Below are 18,780 nucleotides of genomic sequence, written 5' to 3'. Positions count from 1 at the left end.
TGTGTTTTTTTCGTAACTAAACAAATATATATATATATATATATAAATGTGCGTCCAAAATAAATCATATAAGTTAATTAATTGCGATTTTCATGAACTATGCTGTTTTCATGAGCGGCTCAAATCACGTGATTCAAAAGAGCGTCACATTACGGAGCGGGAATATGAAAATCTTCCGTTGAAATGTTGTTAATCAATCAATAAAATGATTGCGAGAACTGAGGGAATTTAACGACTCTGGCCTAATCATAATTAAAACATTTCTTTTGTAAATACTTTAGGATTGTGGTCCGTGGATATGATGTAAGCTAACCAAACCCTTCAATCGTGAAGGTAAATATTGTGGCGTCCAGTGAAGTTGACGAAATATTTTTTACTTATAGTTATTGTTATTTACTTACTGTTAATATACCATATTCTAACAACATTTGTAATGGTTTTATTTTTTGTTTGTTTTTTGCAGGATATAGTGACACTTTGAACGCATTGGTGGAAAGGATGGTTTAATGAGTCCAAAGACATGAAAAATGGAAGGTCAACATCATATCATAACAGAATAAGTTTAATTCTATAAAACAGTATGATAACTTGCATTATCAACATTAGTAAACACAATTACATAACATAGATAGATAACTGACAAATGCATAACTGTAAATATAATTTATTCATACTTGTGCGAATTATTAATCTGTAAACAATTAACTTATGTAATGTTTTAATGATTAATGAAAGTTATTATGAGGTTATTGTTTCAGTTTCTAGTAAAATGCTTTACCATCTCTGGTTTGTTTTCTGTTGAAATGCACCTGGTCTGAAGTGGCAACATATAGGCCTATATATTTATATATATATATTTATATTATTGCACAGTACTCATCTATTGTACAGATCCAAGTATGTATTTTGCTTTACAAGCTAAGTGATTTAACAGTGTTCACTTTTTCAGCTACTAAGACAGATTTGCGTCTGTTACTGGAATGTCTGAAATACCAGATGAAATGGCCTGGCTCACAGAAACAAGCTCTTCTCACTATCATCTCAATCTGCAATCAAAATGGTCTGATTTGCAGCTCAGAACATACTCATATGACACAAAAATATGACCTGCCTCAAACAAACTTGAAAATATTTGACTTGAATGACACTTGATTTTCTTTAATGATTTCTCTGTATCAGATCAGTATGTGGAGTTCTTCAGAGAGATTGGAGGAATTTCCTTCATCTATAACCTGTCAAAGTCCAGCACTTTCTCTCAGGTTAAAGAGACCGCTCTATTTACACTTGCATCCTTAGCTGAATTGCAAGGTTTGTATGCAGTTTATATATATATAAATAAAAAATATATATTATATATATATATTAAATATATATAAAATGTGGTTTTATATTTGTATTGTTTGAGATTTAATATTTAACTATAAACACATTTTCTCCCTGCAGAGAGCTGTAAACAGACACTGTGCAGAGAGGAGACGTTTCGTGACTTAGCGCAGCATCTGGAACAGACAATGCCACTTACGGAGAAAAGAGTAGCGGTGTACTTGCTGTCTGTATTGGTTGCCAACAATAGTGAGATTCACCATAAAACTTACATCCAATGAGACCATTCCTGTGCTGATAATGTGGTTTTATTGAGTGGGGAGAGAACAGGTTGTCAATTCACAAATGGTCCGTTTATCTGTGTTTTGTTTTTTCAGGATGTGGACAGACTCTTGCTAAGACCTCCAGATGTATCGAAACCTTGCTCAATTTGTTCAGGTACACATATTAGGTTTAGTTTGTTCAGGTATGCATCATTATCTGCCATTATTTCATGTATTTAATACCTTTACATTTAAATCTGTGATGTCACATAACCCCCTGAAGGGTGTTAATTGCAGCGAAACTGAAAAAGTAAAGTGTATGGTGACCGTCTGCATAATGTTTAAATAGTTTTATCCCAGTTAACACCTATAGGGAGGAAACTCCTGTGGAGAATGCGTCACAATATGTTAATGATAATAAATGTCAAGAATGAAACCATTCTGGTGAACGGCAAAGCATCTTCAATGGAAAGTAAATTAGGGATTGTCCAGCCAAAAATTTAAATCCTGTCATCATTTTTCACCATCATGTACAGTAGTTCCAAACCTTTATTACATTTTTTCTGTGATATTTCCTTTGTGTGTGTGTGTGTGTGTCCCATATAAGATTATGAAAGTAATGCAGGTTTGGAACAACATGAGGGCGAGTATTTTCAGATATTTGGTGAACTATACTTTTATGTCTCCAAGACTGGATAAATGAAAACATTCCCAAACAAAATGTCATATGCTTCCCTACTTGGTGTGGAAGAGGAACATTTCAAACACTGTCTGGTGTTTGTTAAAGCGATTCACAAAAATCCAGATTAACATCTGGAAATGTACTTAAACACTCCTTTGCTGCTCGACAGGACCAGATTTCATTTTATTTTCTTTCTTATGCCACTTTTCAGGCATAGTTTTCCAGATCCCAATGACTCTTATGAGCAGCTACAGTTGTGGGCCACTGTGTCTAGTGCTCTCTGTGGCTCTGTCAACAACCCTCAGAATGGTATGGTTATGTTCTCTATCCCTTCTCTCCCATTTACCATCATTATACCCCAAACTGTTATGTAGATTGAGAGACAGATTTTTCTGTACTTTGACAATCTTCCAATGTGTTTGTTTATGACAGAGGAGAATCAGAACTTATGTATGCATGTGTTTCCCCTGGTGAAGACCTGGCTGCAGGAAGTGGCATTGCCCAGGGCAGATTTGGCACAGCCTATATGCTCATTTATTGGCATGACTGTGGCAAACAACCGTGAGCACAAAGCACATCAGCACAAAATAACATATAATGGCATCTTATGTGTTCATTTTCCCATCTCATATGAATGTGTTTTTCAGCTTGTGCTCAGGAGTATTTTGTGTCAGTGGGAGGCCTGAGTTCACTCTCAGACACTCTTACCAGAGTTTTGTCTCAGTCTGCACACTGTGCTGCTGCTTGTAAGATGGCAACGGTTATCACTAAAACACTCTCGGCCTGCATCTCAAACAACGGTAAGATGAATGCATGCACACCCCAATAGACCATATTGGGTTGTTTTGAATGCTCTATTTCCTTTCTCTTTCTGTCTCAGAGCAGTTGGTATCTTCTTTATCAGAGTTGAGGGTTATTCCAGGGCTGTTGTGTCTGTTGTCCAGCCCAAACCTTGACCAACAAGACCGGCTCGCCGTGGTGCTGACGATTGGACACCTCACGGATGCCTGTGGTGAGTGTGTTGGTAAAAGACTGGTAAAATGACATGCATTCCACCAAATTCATAAATTATATGCTGCACTACAAAAAAAATTAAGGAAGTATTTTTAAGTATGAAGTAAGAGCAGGCAGGCATTGGGACATTGTATATCATGAAATTGCATTTTGATGATGCATCATAAAACATTTCAAACATCTCGTGTGTGGGAAGAGTTCTCTAATGCCTACTTCAAAAGCTTACCAGAAACTACTCAGTCTGGGTACCTTTAAATGACTATAATGATCAATTTTCATCTGTGCTAGACCAATCTTAATCTACCCTTCTCTATGGGAGTATGCAGATTGGAAATCAGGGTTGCATTCAGTTCATGCACAAGCAAAGCTCCAGTATATAAGTGCTTGCAAAGTGAACTCTAGATTCAAATTTCTGCTACTTTTTATCATTCTCAACAAATTTCTGCAATTAGCCAGATGCACTTAAAGGGATATTTGATCCCAGAACCTATTTGTACTACTGTAGAAGTTTGGTACCATTCTGGGCATTATTAGTGGGGTAATTTATGAGATACATAATAGGATCCATTAGCGCCTGCACTAAGCCTTCCAGCTGATTTCTCTAAATAATCTCTAACTTTAATAATATTCAACCAAGGGAAAAAGGCTTCTGGGGGGGTGTTTGGCTCGAGGTCATGGAGCAAAGGACCCTAGGTTGATTTTACTCCAAACCATCCCTTTAAAGGAAAAGTTTGCCGAATTTATACCAGCTTTTTATTGGTACAATGTCGGTAGTATACAGTATGTAAATTAATATTGTGTACTCTTTTTCTGCATTACCTGCACCCAGATATTACTGTTTATTTGTTAGAAAACATCCAAATGTGTCATTTTGTGTCATCCAGAGGACTTTAAACAGCTCCAGGGATTTGTGTCTAGTTATGTAGCAGCACCAATTTCAAAAAGTTTTCGCATTACTTCTGCATAACCAAGCTTAACAGACATTTAAGATAATGTCAAATTAAATGAGTATTTGCAAATGAATTACGATTTGTCTTCATTCTTATATCAATATTTTTTCCAGCATATGTTGAACCACATATGGGCCTGTTTACACCAAGAGTGATAACTATTACGATAAAGATATTGTTTTAAAAATCATTCTAAATATAAAAGAATAGCAGAATCCACAACACAACGATAATGGCACGAAGAAACAATATATTTGGAATCACTTTAATAATGATTTTGTTCCAGCTGATGAGCGATAAAAACATCGACAACCAATCAGTTTCCATCCTGCTTTGAAGAGCTTGAGCATTTAAAGTGACAGACGACACATCCGTAGCGGATGCTTAGAATAAACAGAATGAAATTGTGCATTGGTTTTGATGATATTAATGTGGTTATTCTTATAGTTATATTTATAGTTATCGTGAAAGGGCCTTAGCACTGCAAATAATTCAACTAACACTAACAGTTTTTGTTTACATTACAGTATAGCAGTTTTGTTTTGCTTCCTTTCAAGCACTGAAATCTTGATACAAATCTGGTATACTGTTGTAATTATTCTGTCTGTTCTCTGTCTATACAGTAGAGCATCAATCTCAGTTGTTGTCGGCTGGAGGTTTGCCCATCATGATTTCGCTGCTCACTGAGGCCAGTGATGAAGAGCTCAGAAAGGCAGCTGTGTTTGTACTGCACACCTGCAAAAGAATCAGTGAGTTTTTTATATATACGTTCACACTATATGGCTGTAGAAGCTAGTGATGGGGAGTTCAGATCATTTTACTGACTCTGATCTTTATATTTTGTACAGCAAAATGAACAAACTCAATTGTTCATTTCAGCAGAATTCAATTAAAATGTTACATCATTATTTCGTGACAGCCACTTAAGCTCTGCAATCTGTACAAGAAACAGAAATGATTAGTTAACCTACTAAGTCTTCTGGTCCGAGTCATTCGTTCTTTTGTCACGTTACATCTCTATAGACTGAAGCTATGCAGTCTGTAACGGAAACAGAAATGATTAGTTCACGTCCCTACTCCCGAGTCTTCTGGTCCGAGTCATTTGTTTTTTTTGTCACATGACTGCTTCACAGCTCAGTATTACAGTCAGTAATACTAATGTAATGTTGTATTTGTTGTATGTTGTATTATATTTAGGAATGATTCAGTACAAGACCATAGTTGAATACTTCTGTAGATGCACAGTTGCTTCAGACAAGCTCATGGCCAGACAAAAACAGATGGGTCAAGAGCAGTTGCGTTTAAAACATCATATGGCGACAAGGTGGAATTCAACATTCGAAATGTTGAAAAGATTCACTAAAATCAAGGATCCAGTCGTCTCCACCCTGGCACTCACTAATGCATCTCTGCCAAACTTGTTGCCAGATGAATGGGAAATTGCCAGAGAAATTCTTCAATTTGAACAAAAGAGTGTGTACTATGTTTGTAATGTCTAGTGCAGGGTTGTCAAAAGTCCTGCCCGTGAGCTTATCTATTAAAATACATTACATGTGGTATGTACGTAATCACGCATCATTTACAAATCATGCAGTTTCACAGTGTCAACACAAGGTGGCAGCACTACATTTTAGGCCAGGTGTTGAGTGAAACTAAATTTGATAACTGATAAGCGCTGCCATTTCTGTTGCTTATGAGAAACATTAAATGTGGCAAAAAACGGCACATTTAACTTTAATAAGAGTAGCCGTTCTAACTCAGAAAGAATATTAAAATTTACCCTTTTGGTCAATTTTTACAGATGTTACTGTTTGTATTAATGAAAATAAGTTTACATCTGCAATTCTGCATCCTAACTCAAGCTACTGCTACGCTATTATCAACTAAAGCTACTGTCAAATGTTCATATCCAAGAGACAAAACATGTAGGCTACTATTATTAATATTATTTTATTAATATATAGCCTATATAATGAAGGAAAAGTATCCGGCCCCCAGGCGTGTCCTAGCCTGGTAATACCAAACTCTGCTACTTCGCTTTGCTTCGTAGACAGAGTCTGGCATGGCATAATTGAAAAGCGTTTTCTTTACCGCCTGGGGGCGCTTGTCTGAAGTTTAAAATCATTGGTTCCCGTAAGCCAATCACATAACGTTTGGTTATGGCGTGTGTTATGCGCATGCTCAGCCGCATGTAACTTCCACTGTAAACACATGTATGATGCGAAAACAAAACCATCGAGCGAAATACCGGAGTGAACATGGCTGTGAACGACTTTTGCAGATTATGTGAAGTAAATCTACGCATCCACGGTACAATCAGCGTCTACGTCACGGCTCTCAGCCCGCCCTCTGTTCGTTGATTGGCCGGCTGTTTTCAGGCCGGAGGAAAACGGAAAGCTATGACGCTGTCTCAGACTGAGTACAGAAGCGAAATGAAATTGAGCGGAAGTAAGAAGTCTGACGTAGTCAGGCTAGGCGTGTCCTGGCCCCTGTTAAAAAAAAGTTTAGACACTGACTCCTGGTCTAGTGCATCATTGCTATGCTGAAAATGTGTAGGCTGCTACACAGATAATTTCTATTATAAAATAACTGCACATGGAAGGTATATTAATGATATACTTTTTTAATTAATGTGACTTTTTAGAAAAAAAAAACAACTTCTAAACTTTTTTAGGTGATTTATTATTGCACAAAAAAAAAAAACAGTGAGTGAATTATGCTTGAATCCTAAATACAAAACAGTGTCAATGCTGAGTTGTAACATTGCTATATTTCTATCCACCTTATTCCTGACGAGCTTACTGCGTTTTGAATTATGGGTGGCACTTCCGGTTTGGGGAACTTCCATTCAAAAAGACTGAATTGAATCATTTCAAATCATAAGGTTGCCCTACAAATAAAGTTTATCCGTCAGTTTGACTCAGTGAGCTATCAGTTTTCACAAGAATATATGGCAAGAGCTCTTTTCAGTCACTGCATTCTTTTCCTCATGATTAATTTCTTTTTTCCTTTTGCATTTCGCTGTAATAGTATGAAAAAGGTCAACATATACTGCACATTATTTTGTGATCTGTTCTCCCAATTTAATTTACGCTATATGCCATTAATAATTCACTGGAATGCACGAAGAATCTCTCGTTATTCTCCCCAAATCCTCACGTCTCTTTCCAGGTTTGTTTTCACAGGTAAATACAATTTATTATCTGTCAAAATGACTGAAATCACTTTGAAATAGTATCACGCAATGCTGAAGTAAATATGTATATATATATATATATATTTTTTTTTATTAAGGCAACGTATGTTACATAATACAGATTACCACAGTGATATTTAACCATCCGATTTTGCTGTGGAAAGATTCCCGCTTTTGGGGTTATTCATGGTCTGTTAAAAGTACCTTGTTGATGCTTTTACATGCCGATGCTGTTTCCTGTACAGAGTCTATGCAGGAATGAAAGGATGTTGCGCAAGCACGGTCAACACAAAATAAACTAATCACTCTCTGAGACAACTCGTTATTCCAGAGTCAGTAAAAGATGAGTTAAAATTAACTACCCATCACTAGGAGTAGCATGCAGAAGTTGGCATGCAGGGAACAAAGAAATACGTAGTGAAAAAAAACTTCCAAATAAATGTCTTCATGAACACACCTGAAAATAAAAGACTTTGAGAAAGCCTTATTCAGGACAATACAAATACAATAGACGCACACTGCTGCCTTTATTGCAGTGGTGATGATATGCTATTACCTTCAGGTGCATCATATCTCACAGCAGCACTTAGTAAACATACCCCTTCTCTTAAAGTCCCCCTACAGTCAATAATTGCATCACTTGAAACTAATATAGCTTCAAAACATAAAAGCAAGCATTAAATAAAAAAGAGGAACAAATAAACATATTAAAAGCAATAAACAGAGTGCTTTCCGTATTAAAGAGTAGGCTACATCTGAACGTTTTCCATTCAAGAACAGTGAGTGATTTTCCTCTTTCTCAGCTTTACTGTTGTTTGCTTATTACTGATAACATCATAGACAGCGGGATATCTAATAAGCTGCATTCACACTAATGCACAGATCTCTTTTCAAATATAAGATGTTTTTGTCCTGTCTGTTAAATCCCATAGGACATTAATTTTTGTAAGGAAAATAACAGCGGGTGAGACCGCGCACTGCAAGCGCAAGTTACTCACAGCGCATATCCTGTGCAATGAAGCCTGTGAATGTTCTTGTAATTCGCTACAAACTTCACGAAAGCCATTTATCCATTATTTTATGGGAAGGTTTAAGTGGTGTTTGTGTGTGTGTGTGAGGAATTGAAAGCAAGCAGAATACGGATGTTCCTAAAACATACACAGCGTCATCATGCGTTTGTGGTTAAAAACTAAGCCAATCACAGACATGTTTGGTAATCTCTTGAACGTAATGACCAATCAGGGGTGTTTAATTCAGTCAGAATCCACTCACCTGTCAAAACACCAGAGTTTTTGTTCAGTGCCCAGGTCTGCACGCTTGCGAAGTGTAGACGCGATGTAAATAAGAGATTCATTGTGCAGTGGAGACATCTTCATTGAATTTAACGAAACTTTGTGAGATCGCAAACTGAGATGAGTGACAGCTTTTTAGTGATTATAGAGGGGGCTGTCTTTTCGGGTTTTCTAGACTATACATATAATCCATTCAGAATTAGAATAAAAGTGGACACATAACGGTAATTCATATGATTAGCCTTTGGCTTGACTATGTTATCAAACAGCTAATAATGTGTTGCTAACATTACACTAACCATGTTCCCATTCGCCATCTCAGCGTAAGACGGCTGCCTTCTAACACCACACAGACATATAAACAACATTAAAAATTTTCACCACAGATGGTCTTTAATGTCTTGCTTCTGTTAAACTTTGGCTCATGAGGATTGGACATTTATTTCCCTTTCCCACCCAGCTGAATCATTAGGCGCAGGCATGTCCAGTATGGATCTGCAGGAGAGTGAAAAAGAGAGACACTTGCGTTCAGCTGGAGAAATCCTCCAGAGAATACAGCATCTAGAGAAAAAGGTATTTGTGAATGTATATTTTTTATCACCAAGTTTTCACGGCTATTGTGCATACCTGTAAATGTCATAATGTGGATGAGATAGATGATGCATCTGTTAAGATACCCTTTACTTTAAAGATAAACTTTAACACCTCCAAGAGCATTCTTTTGTTATTTTGTCCAAATTGCTTTCACCAGATTTGATAACATGCTATGACACCAAAGACAAAATGTGACTAAGAGCATTTCAGAGTCCACAGAGCCCTTTACTTTTTAAATGTTTAACTTGAGCATGCTTACATTTCATGGTAAAGGAAGAGTGCGCTATCATTCTTATTACTCTTAACTTTATAGGCCTAATTTTGTATTTTGATTCTCAGATGGGTGTGAAACTGTGGGAAAGAGCCATTGAAAGCCAACAGCACAGCATGCAGAGGTCGGCCTCATCTGTGGAATGTAATGAGGCAATGTGGGAGGGCCCTGTGATGCAAAAGGTCAAAGTTCATCTTCGAGTATGTGAGTCTCCTGCAGGAACTCTTGAACATCCAATCACAAACGAAATACCGTACGACCAAGAGAGCTTGGTGAGAATCCCATGTAAACACATACAACTTATAGTAATGTGTAAATATTATTGAGCATTCTGCATCAGCAGTTTTAACAACATAGAATTGTGTGTTGGTGTATGTGAGCAGCAGTGTGTCAGCTCTGAAGAGTGTTTGAGTCCTGCCCAAGTCACTCACTGCAATGGCTCTAGCTGGGAAGAGAGCAATGTACAAATGAGAGAGAATGAGAGGAATATTGAGAGGAGAGACAACCAGGAGACGAGGAGAGAGAGAGTTGTGAAAAAGAGAGACATGGAGTGGAAAATGAAGTCTGAAAGAGTGGCGAAGAGATTAAAGATGATGAATTTGAACTCAGATCTTGATGGCAACAAACGTATCCAGCACTGCAGCACGCCAACAAGGGCCAGCAGAGATACACGGGGGTAAACAAACATCAATTATTGAGTTTTGCTATTACTGTTCATACACTGTTTGGTTACATATAATTTGGCGAATAGAGTTCAAACCAACGTGTTTTACAAAATATATTGTACACTTGTGGCCAGAAAATGTAAACAAATCGATTTTTTGTTGGAAGAAAATGTGGTACGGATAGTACAGTATGAGTTATTCTTGCTTTCCTCATTCCTAGTTGCTTTATTCATGATTAGAATGTTCACATTAAATCCAGATTCACCTAAAGAATTTCATGTCAATGACTTTTCAAGACAGAGTCAGTAAATTTTTCCTCCTCGAGGGAGTGACATTTCTCTCCGTTTTATTTTTCTTGGGTTTCAGCCCAGATATTTTCAGACATCCTGATCCCATGAAGAGAAACCAGTGCACGCAACCTCTCTCAGATGGTAAATCTTTCTTAAAACATCACACTCTCTTTGTGCTAAATCACAGAAAACCTACTGATTGATTTTAGTAATCAAGTTGTTTGCTGTTCATTTGCTGTTTTAGATAATGAATTTGTGCTGCGTTCTGTTTTTAGATGAGATGTCTCTGTGCTCTGAGCTGTTAGACAGAGAAATCAACAGGTTTCTGAAGCCTCCCTCTCCAGCTAAACCCAGCAATCTACGCTGTGCAGGTGTGTGTCTGTATAAATGCAAACGAACAACACATTAGATAATAAAAGCAATACATTCTCCCACTTTCTGGTTCTTTTGTACTCTCATTGTTCTTTTTCTCTCACATATTCATTTTATCCATGCTGTCACATGCACACGCATGCACCTTTTCCATCTCCCAGGTTGCGTGAAACATATGAATGAGATGGACAGTCGTTCATTTGGCGCCGTGTTGCGTAGCTGCAGGTTTCAGTGTGACTTTCACCTGGTGCTACAAGAGGCTGAGGATCGATTCAGGAGAAGCCAGCAGTTAGAGAAGACTAGCCACAATTTAACACACACTCATATCAACACACACGGCAAAAACAGAGAGCACAGCACATGCACTAATGGGGATAATAAGAGGAACAAGAGGGAAAAACACAGACTGAGTCACCAACCATCAGACGGATGTAAGAGACGGCATCCACACAGTCTTTCACAATGTCTTTGGGATTGTGGAGGAATGTGCACCTACCTCAAATGTTTAGAAAGTAGCTTTGATAGAACAAGGCCTGGAGAACAAAACACACCCCTCCTGAGTTACATTTAGCAATGTAGCAGATGCTTTCATTCAAAACGACAATGTATGTTCAGACAAAATGTTAGGAATTATAATCATATACATATTCTGAGGATCTATTTATATTTTATACACAGATGCATTTTGTGTTTTCTTTTCTGCTTTGAAATTCTCAGTGTTTCTTTCTTCAGGTTTTAGGCTCACACCACTGAGAAGGCCGTGTGAAACATATGGTAAGAGAAGTGCTCCTTTCCTGTAGATGTATCTGTCTGTGCCACTATAAACATCTGCAGAAAATATATTTTTTGATAAATTATGTGTGTGTATGCAAAGAACTGGGTTATATAATATTGAATAAGGTGCTGTTCTGTAACACGAGACTCTCCTGTGCTTTCCACTTTTGTCTATGCTTCTGAAATATCTTTCCAACTTTACTCTCAGTTTTTTTCCTTTGCGTCCTCCTTTTTCCCTCAGTCTCACTCATTCCATTGCCGAGCTGTGGTCTCTGAGTGCTGTTCAGTTGTTCCTATGTGGCTTCTTTCCCATAACCTCAAAACTTACTCACTAGACTTTCTAGAGATATTCTCACTATACAGTAGTTGTCAAGTAAATGGTAATGTACCATCATCCAGTCATAATCGCAAGTCTGGATAGGGCGATCTGGACCCCAGTGAAAAATAGAAAAATATTACAGTTTAGCGGCCATTATGCAAAAGTACTTTACCAATCAATGCTCCAATTGACCAATCAGTCACGTATTCTAAAGAACCATGTTTATTTCAGCTGGATGTGTTTCTGTTTCTTTAAATTAAATGTTTCTTTTTTATTTATATGCATCCAGTCAACTAGAATAACTCTACTAGAGATTCTATGATGATCTTGATGGATACTTTACATTTTATTTTTAAAAAGCGAAAGCTACACGCTTTCCTCTCAATAGCAAAATAAACACACAACAAAAAATAACAACGGTGAGAAAGCAGCAGTTAAGATCTGATCATCGCAATGTGAATATGTTTGCACCAGCTCTGCAATTCACTGGTATAATGTCAACAGATGAGGTCATTAAAATGACACTTTTATGATAGTTTGATTATAAAATATATTTGAGACTATAGTTTGGATCAATCCCTTTTCTTGGCATTAAACATTGACATTACAGTAAAGAATAGCTCTTTCGGCATTATCCTGAACATTGTATAAGCATTTGTTTCATCTTGGGAGTGTGTGTGTGTGTGTGTGTGTGTGTGAGAGAGAGAGAGATAGTTGGAGCATATGTGTAGGTAAGATGGGTAACTAGATTATGGGTCCCTGGGGGTTCTGAGCTCTAGTTATTGAGCTGTTACTATGGAGACTAGTCTGTTTTGTACCCCAGAACAAAGTCATTAGGACTGAGGATACGACCAGACACAAGCACACACTCAGTTGCACTTACAGGATTTTCACACACTGTTTCACTTTAGATCGGTGTGTTCCAGTCTGCCAGTGCACACGTTCACATCCATACATGCACATACACACATGTTTTGTTCTTCTCAAGAGTTGGTGGAATGAATGTCTTTCATGCTGAAAGAAAAAAGTCCTGTCATAGTCCTGCTAAAGAACGGTGTGTATTTGTTCTGTACAGCGTTCAGTACTGTGTGTGTGTGCAGTTTCACAGTCTGCCCACTAAATCATTCTAAAGATCAATACACCTCCCTCCTGCCCTGTGCAAGTCCTACCATTAGTATTGCTGTTGCCAGCATGGACACGTTTTGAACGCTTTGGTTCTTTAATTCCAAGGAATTATTATGCTCTTCTTGTTTTCTCTCAGGCCCAGACGTGGAAAAGAACATGCATCACGTACATAAGAAGAAAACCTCAGAATACTGGCTCCCAAAAAATGTATGGTACTGTTAGTTTTAGGTGAAAGGATTATACCATGATTTCACACTCACTAAACCTGCATTGAACCTGGAACATCCTATGGCGTTTTAGATGTTCAGGCAGTCATGCATTGTACAGTTTTATTGTCGTCATAATATCCTAAGCAGAATTTAAAAAAATGCAAATGTAAAATGCAATTAATTTACTAAGCAGTTACAGTATGAACAGGCAGTGTTCATATTTTTGCGCTCATATGCATAATCATCTTCAGTCCACATTTATTCCATAATTTGTCATTGTTTTCTCGTTTAGTCTTCAGGCAGACACAGAGAGAGGCAGAACTGGTCTGCTGATGAGTTGCGCTACCTCAAAATGGGTGTGGAAAGGTTTGGTCACTCCTGGAAATCCATCCTCTGGACGTATCCCTTCCATCCCAGTCGCACCAATGTAGGCCTGGCCAAGAAGTACCAACACATGCAGGCATGACATGACCAATAGTGAAGATATGTTTTCTGAATACTTGGAACTTACAAGTCAAGAACGTTCACTCAATATTTTACCCCAAAATCAAAAGAAAAAATTGGTATATTGTGCATAAAGAAGCCTTTTAAGACGATGATAATTTTCTTTAGTGCAATGCAAAAGAAAATCCTCATTCTTATTACTGTAATGCAAAAAACTACAATGTAAATAATATATTGTATTATCTGTTGTACTATATTCATTTTAGCATGACTTTAATTAAAAATATCCATGCTTCCAACAGGATGATTCACATTACAGTAATGAGAAATGAGAGGGGTGCTCAATTTCACATTGTAAAAAATCATAATGGTACACATTGCACGTACACATAACCTTGTGTGAAACAAATATGCCAAATACATCAGATGGAAGTTTTATTGCAGTGTTGTTACCTTTAGGGCTATGGAGTTATCTAGCTTTTATATTGTGAAAAGAAGTGCACATATCGTATTCTTGCTTCCTGTTTCATTTCCCCAGTAATGCTCTTTCAGAATCCTAATTTTTTTCTCTCTCTCTCTCTCTTACTGACAGAAAGCCAAAGCACAGGGTGTAGATCTGTCTGGAGCAGGAGATGGATAAAAACATCACCAGATAATCTCAAAATGGACTGATTTTCTGCCATCTGATCTATAACGATTTTTCACTATTTATGTTCTGTCTTATTTAATAGAGTAATATATTGGATGTTTTTGTTTTTGAATCGCCCTTATTTTGCTATATAGGTGATGTGTTAGAAAATAACATCGTTTGTACTAAAGAGAAATGGAAAAAGTTGTATTTTCCCTGAAGGTAACAGTTACCTGTTTATTTGTTTTCAGTCAAATCCACTTGATTTGCATGGTAGGCACATATTTGTATAAAGTTTCCATTGTGCAACTGTTGATTCCACAGTGTCCATGTCATCTGTATTCGTTCCTCTTATGGCTGAAGTACACAAAGCTCTGTTATACAAGGATAATGAGGCATGGCATTTCCTTGAGATTCCAGCAAGCGAAAGCAGCTTAATATTTCATTAAAAACTTTGTTACACACTAAATACAGAAAACTCAGTGGAAGGATGTTTATTTATATAAATCCAAAGTTTCTTAGGACAAGAGCCAGAAAGTTAACCTCAACAAAAAAAAAAAAAGGTCCCATGAGACCCCTTTTTCTCTGGAAAGAATGTTGCCCCTCTCCCCAGAAGCTTCTCTGAGAAAACTTAAGATGTGTGTAAAAGAGAGATAGTGGATGTTATCTTCCCAGAAACTTCCCGGGAAACTCCTGTGTTTTGGGATAGTTCATAGTTCATGTAGAGTTTGGTCTAACACATTACAGCACTGTGGTAATGTTGTGTCAGTTTATTTTCACAGACTGCACTCATCTTGATGTTTTGTTCAGATGTTTGAAGAGATGAATACATACCACAAATTTGATTAAATGTATTTCTAGTATAAAATACAGATCAATGAAAGAACGTTTTTGTAATGTGTTAGTCTTTATTTTCCTTAACTACAATCATTGTTTTAATGTACATTCTTTTCCTCTTCTATGGGAGATTGGCTGCACGTTTCATACACAATTGCCAAGAGCTTGGAAGAATATTAGAAGAAAAAAAAACAAAATCAGATGGCTGGTTTGCTGCTTGTCAATGAATCGGTAGGCATAACATTAGTAATGTTCGTTAGACATCTGAGGTGGCTCGTTTCCTTGTTTAGAGGTCTCTTACTTTCAACTTTTTCATGACAGGGTTGTGCAAAATTCAGAATTTAAGAATTGACTTTATCTATAACCCTTCAAAAATCAAGGCTTTTTAAACTTTTGTCCAAACATTCAAATACAGATTTGACTAGCCAACTTTGCTTTTTAAATTGAATTTACACTTCTTAGTTTCAAATTCAAATTGCTATCCCAGTTCAATTCTGAATGACACGCAACCCTGTTTTATGATTACATCCTCAGGGAAAAAATATACATTTAATTGTTCATTAATTTCTTGCATATTGTTGGACCTAATGACCATCCAGCTGCTACTGTTTTCTAGAGGTGAGTGTAGTGATTTATATAATGTTGACATTGTCAACTGCGTTCTGTCCCATATCTTCCAAAGTGAATGAAGGATCCGAGTTAGGGGTTGTGGATTCATGGGTCAGTTTACAATCCAGGAGGTCCAATGAGGGCGTCTCCACCTTATCCAGACATTCCAACAAATCCTTGTTCTCAGCTGGTGCAGGACTACTAATTTTGTCTTCCATCATCTCGCTGGTTATGGCTTCACTTGCCATTGTGACTCCAGTAATGAGGGCTTCAGAGATTGGAGATTTCAGCAGGTCATCCAAGAGACTGGGTTCTTGAAGAACATCAGAAGCATCGAGATCAGCTACAGGTTCAGACTTCTGCTCTGGAGCGGCAGGTTCCTTCCCAATCAGACTGACGGATGCCAATGCGGACTCCACTGCTTCAATGCCTTTGTTTACAACATCTTCCACCGGTGCAGAAATCTGTTCAGTGACCGCATCGACCGTTTCTTCAACAGCTTGTGTAATGGTCTGCAGAACACTGGTTGAAGAGGCAGGCTCGCCCTCCTCTGGAACCTCACATTTCTGCTCTGCATTCCCAGTCACTGTGGAGTCCTCTGGTGTTGCAGACTCCTCTACAGCTGGAGCTGTTGTCTCAGCTCCTATCCCTACTTCACTCTTCTTCCGACTGAGCTTCGCTCCCATTCTGCCCCCTTTGCAATAGAGGGATACATCACTGTTATTTAAGCAAGCTCACACAAACAATTCTTTTTATGATGGTCTCTCGCACCACAAAATAGACTGGAAAGATTTGGTATTAACCAACAATCTTTTGAAAAGAGCTCGAACAAATGGGCCACAGGAAGTGGCTTTAGATGGAATAACATGATAAATGAATTACATGATAAAAAAAAAAAAGTCTTATACTTTTTATTCTTTCCAACTAAATTAAGAATGGTTGGTCAAAATTTGGATGACATGTTAAAACACTTCGTATTATGGGGTCAGGGTGTTTTGCATACCTTTGTTAAGCATCAACCAGTGGAATTATTAATGCACATCAAAATCAACTGAATTACTAAGATTAAGAAGTATCATAACCACTCGTTGAAACTTGTGCATTACACATGAACATTTTTGTTACTTTCATAGCATACAACAACCATTTAAAAATGTTCATGTGCATTAATAAAAGCGTCTGCTAAATGAATAAATGTAAATGTAAAAACAGTAGGATAGAAGTCTTGAACTATAATGCTAAAATTGGTGACCAGCATGGGTTAACAAGATTTAGACATCAGAACATCATGTTCTCTTGTGGTTTTATATTGGCTAGAAAGTAGGAAAGAGCCACAAGCTCTGATGGATATGACCAGCTTCCTATTTTAAAAGCGGAAAAAAAGAGCTGTTTTTATTTTGTATGCTGGAGACAATAAATAAAAGCTTCTCAGAATTCTAACCATCACCGTATTTTAGAATAGTACATTTAAGAGTTAGAGTTAATTATTCTAACTCAGCCACACCTTCCTCCAGCTGCTGAAGTGCTTTGAACATGGGTTTCATCTGGGGACCACACTCTTGAAAAGAGGTTTAAAACACAACTTACACTGTCAAACGAAGTTTTAAAAATAATACACCCTGAAATATCACGGTGGAGTTCAAACCCGTTATAATTTTCACCACTGACGTGGCATCAGAGCTGGGACAGAGGGACAAAGCAGAGTCCTATTGAGAGTACCGATAATCATGATACTTTTTTTATCTTTAACATATATTAAAACGTTGCAAACATTGCAAAGTAGCTATGCATGCGTTGCGAATTGTCAAACCAGTATAAACCCACCTTTTTTTGACCGGTGAATGAGTGGAAACGCGAGCAGATGCAGGATCAAGGATGGTGAGACTGACTGTGCAAAGAGGAAAACTCGAAGATGGTGATGTACAGTTTCCAAATGAATCGCTCTTTTGAGCCGATTCTTTTTAATGATTCGATTGAGCCGATTCTCAAAGCGTTTGTAATTCAATGGGCCTTCTGTGAAAATGACCTGACATAAAAAGTTGAAGGCTTATGTAAATCAAATAATAATTTGCATACTGTATTTAACGGCCCTGCATATATATATATATATATATATGCATAAAAAGAAAGCAACTTCCGCAATCCGCATGAGGGGTGACTCAAAAGAGCCGTTTTGAACCAGTTCAAAGGAAAAGAACCGAGGCAGTGAAATGAATCAGACATGTTAACCCTGAATGACTCCTCCGTCATTTTCAACAGGGCTGTCGGAAATTTCAGCGTCCCACAGACACTCCCACAGACACTCCACCCCCCCCACCCCCCCAAAAAACGTCACGGACTTCTTTTTAAAATGTGGAACTATTGATTAAAGTGAGTCATTTTCTGCCTCTTTGACTCCACAAACGGTTCAATAAATCACAGGCATTTAGAGCCATATATTTTCACTCAGACTGTTACACACACAACAACAACAAATAGGTCTACAATTGATCCAAATTTGAATCCAACTGATTTCAGGAACGTACTGCATGCATCATCCTGTTTCTGTAAATAATCAATGTCAGGGTCAGAAATGAGTGAATTCAAGTTTTTACCCCAAACATTTAAAATAGACCTAGTTCATATTATAGCTTAGCGGACAAAAGTGATGTTTTTAATTGTGATAACGCAATGAAACATGCCAAATTGTGCAGACATACTTTTTACCCAGGCTGTAACACAATGAAATTATGCATTTTAACACATGCAAAAACAAGAGAGAACTAAATTATTAATTTAAAATATTATTAGCAATAGTAGCCTAATAGCTGTTTGTTGTTGTTGTGGTCAATGGTCAATGTATGATTTTTTTTTTTTTTTTTTTTTGCATAGTAAAATAAAACCTAACTGTAATTGATCTGGTATGGTTATTTAAATATATATA

At 37.4% G+C, this 18,780-nt stretch overlaps 2 protein-coding genes across 2 annotated transcripts; one reads left to right on the top strand and one right to left on the bottom strand.

Annotated features, from left to right (window-relative positions):
* Positions 1–176: 176 nt before the first annotated feature.
* Positions 177–14,728, top strand: terb1 (telomere repeat binding bouquet formation protein 1). Its single transcript, XM_084409206.1, has 20 exons — positions 177–333; positions 464–534; positions 950–1,060; positions 1,180–1,308; positions 1,444–1,572; positions 1,701–1,761; positions 2,480–2,577; positions 2,701–2,829; positions 2,916–3,068; positions 3,149–3,280; positions 4,856–4,981; positions 9,181–9,293; positions 9,654–9,857; positions 9,969–10,261; positions 10,617–10,681; positions 10,816–10,911; positions 11,645–11,686; positions 13,267–13,337; positions 13,632–13,799; positions 14,376–14,728. Exons 2-20 carry the CDS (start codon positions 528–530, stop codon positions 14,421–14,423), a joined length of 2,175 nt encoding a protein of 724 aa, XP_084265332.1. The 5' UTR covers positions 177–333; positions 464–527; the 3' UTR covers positions 14,424–14,728.
* LOC311290613 (uncharacterized protein) lies at positions 14,632–17,742 on the bottom strand. Its single transcript, XM_084409207.1, has 2 exons — positions 17,682–17,742; positions 14,632–16,551 (listed from the first exon to the last, which is right to left on the bottom strand). The coding sequence occupies exon 2, from the start codon at positions 16,541–16,543 to the stop codon at positions 15,881–15,883; it is 663 nt and encodes a 220-aa protein (XP_084265333.1). The 5' UTR covers positions 16,544–16,551; positions 17,682–17,742; the 3' UTR covers positions 14,632–15,880.
* Positions 17,743–18,780: the final 1,038 nt, after the last annotated feature.

The sequence above is a fragment of the Rutilus rutilus genome (genome assembly GCF_951802725.1).
Source record: "Rutilus rutilus genome assembly, chromosome: 5".
Lineage (NCBI taxonomy): Eukaryota > Metazoa > Chordata > Actinopteri > Cypriniformes > Leuciscidae > Rutilus > Rutilus rutilus.
The sequence above is the reverse complement of the archived record's forward strand: the minus strand, read 5'-3'. Positions and strand labels throughout refer to the sequence as shown.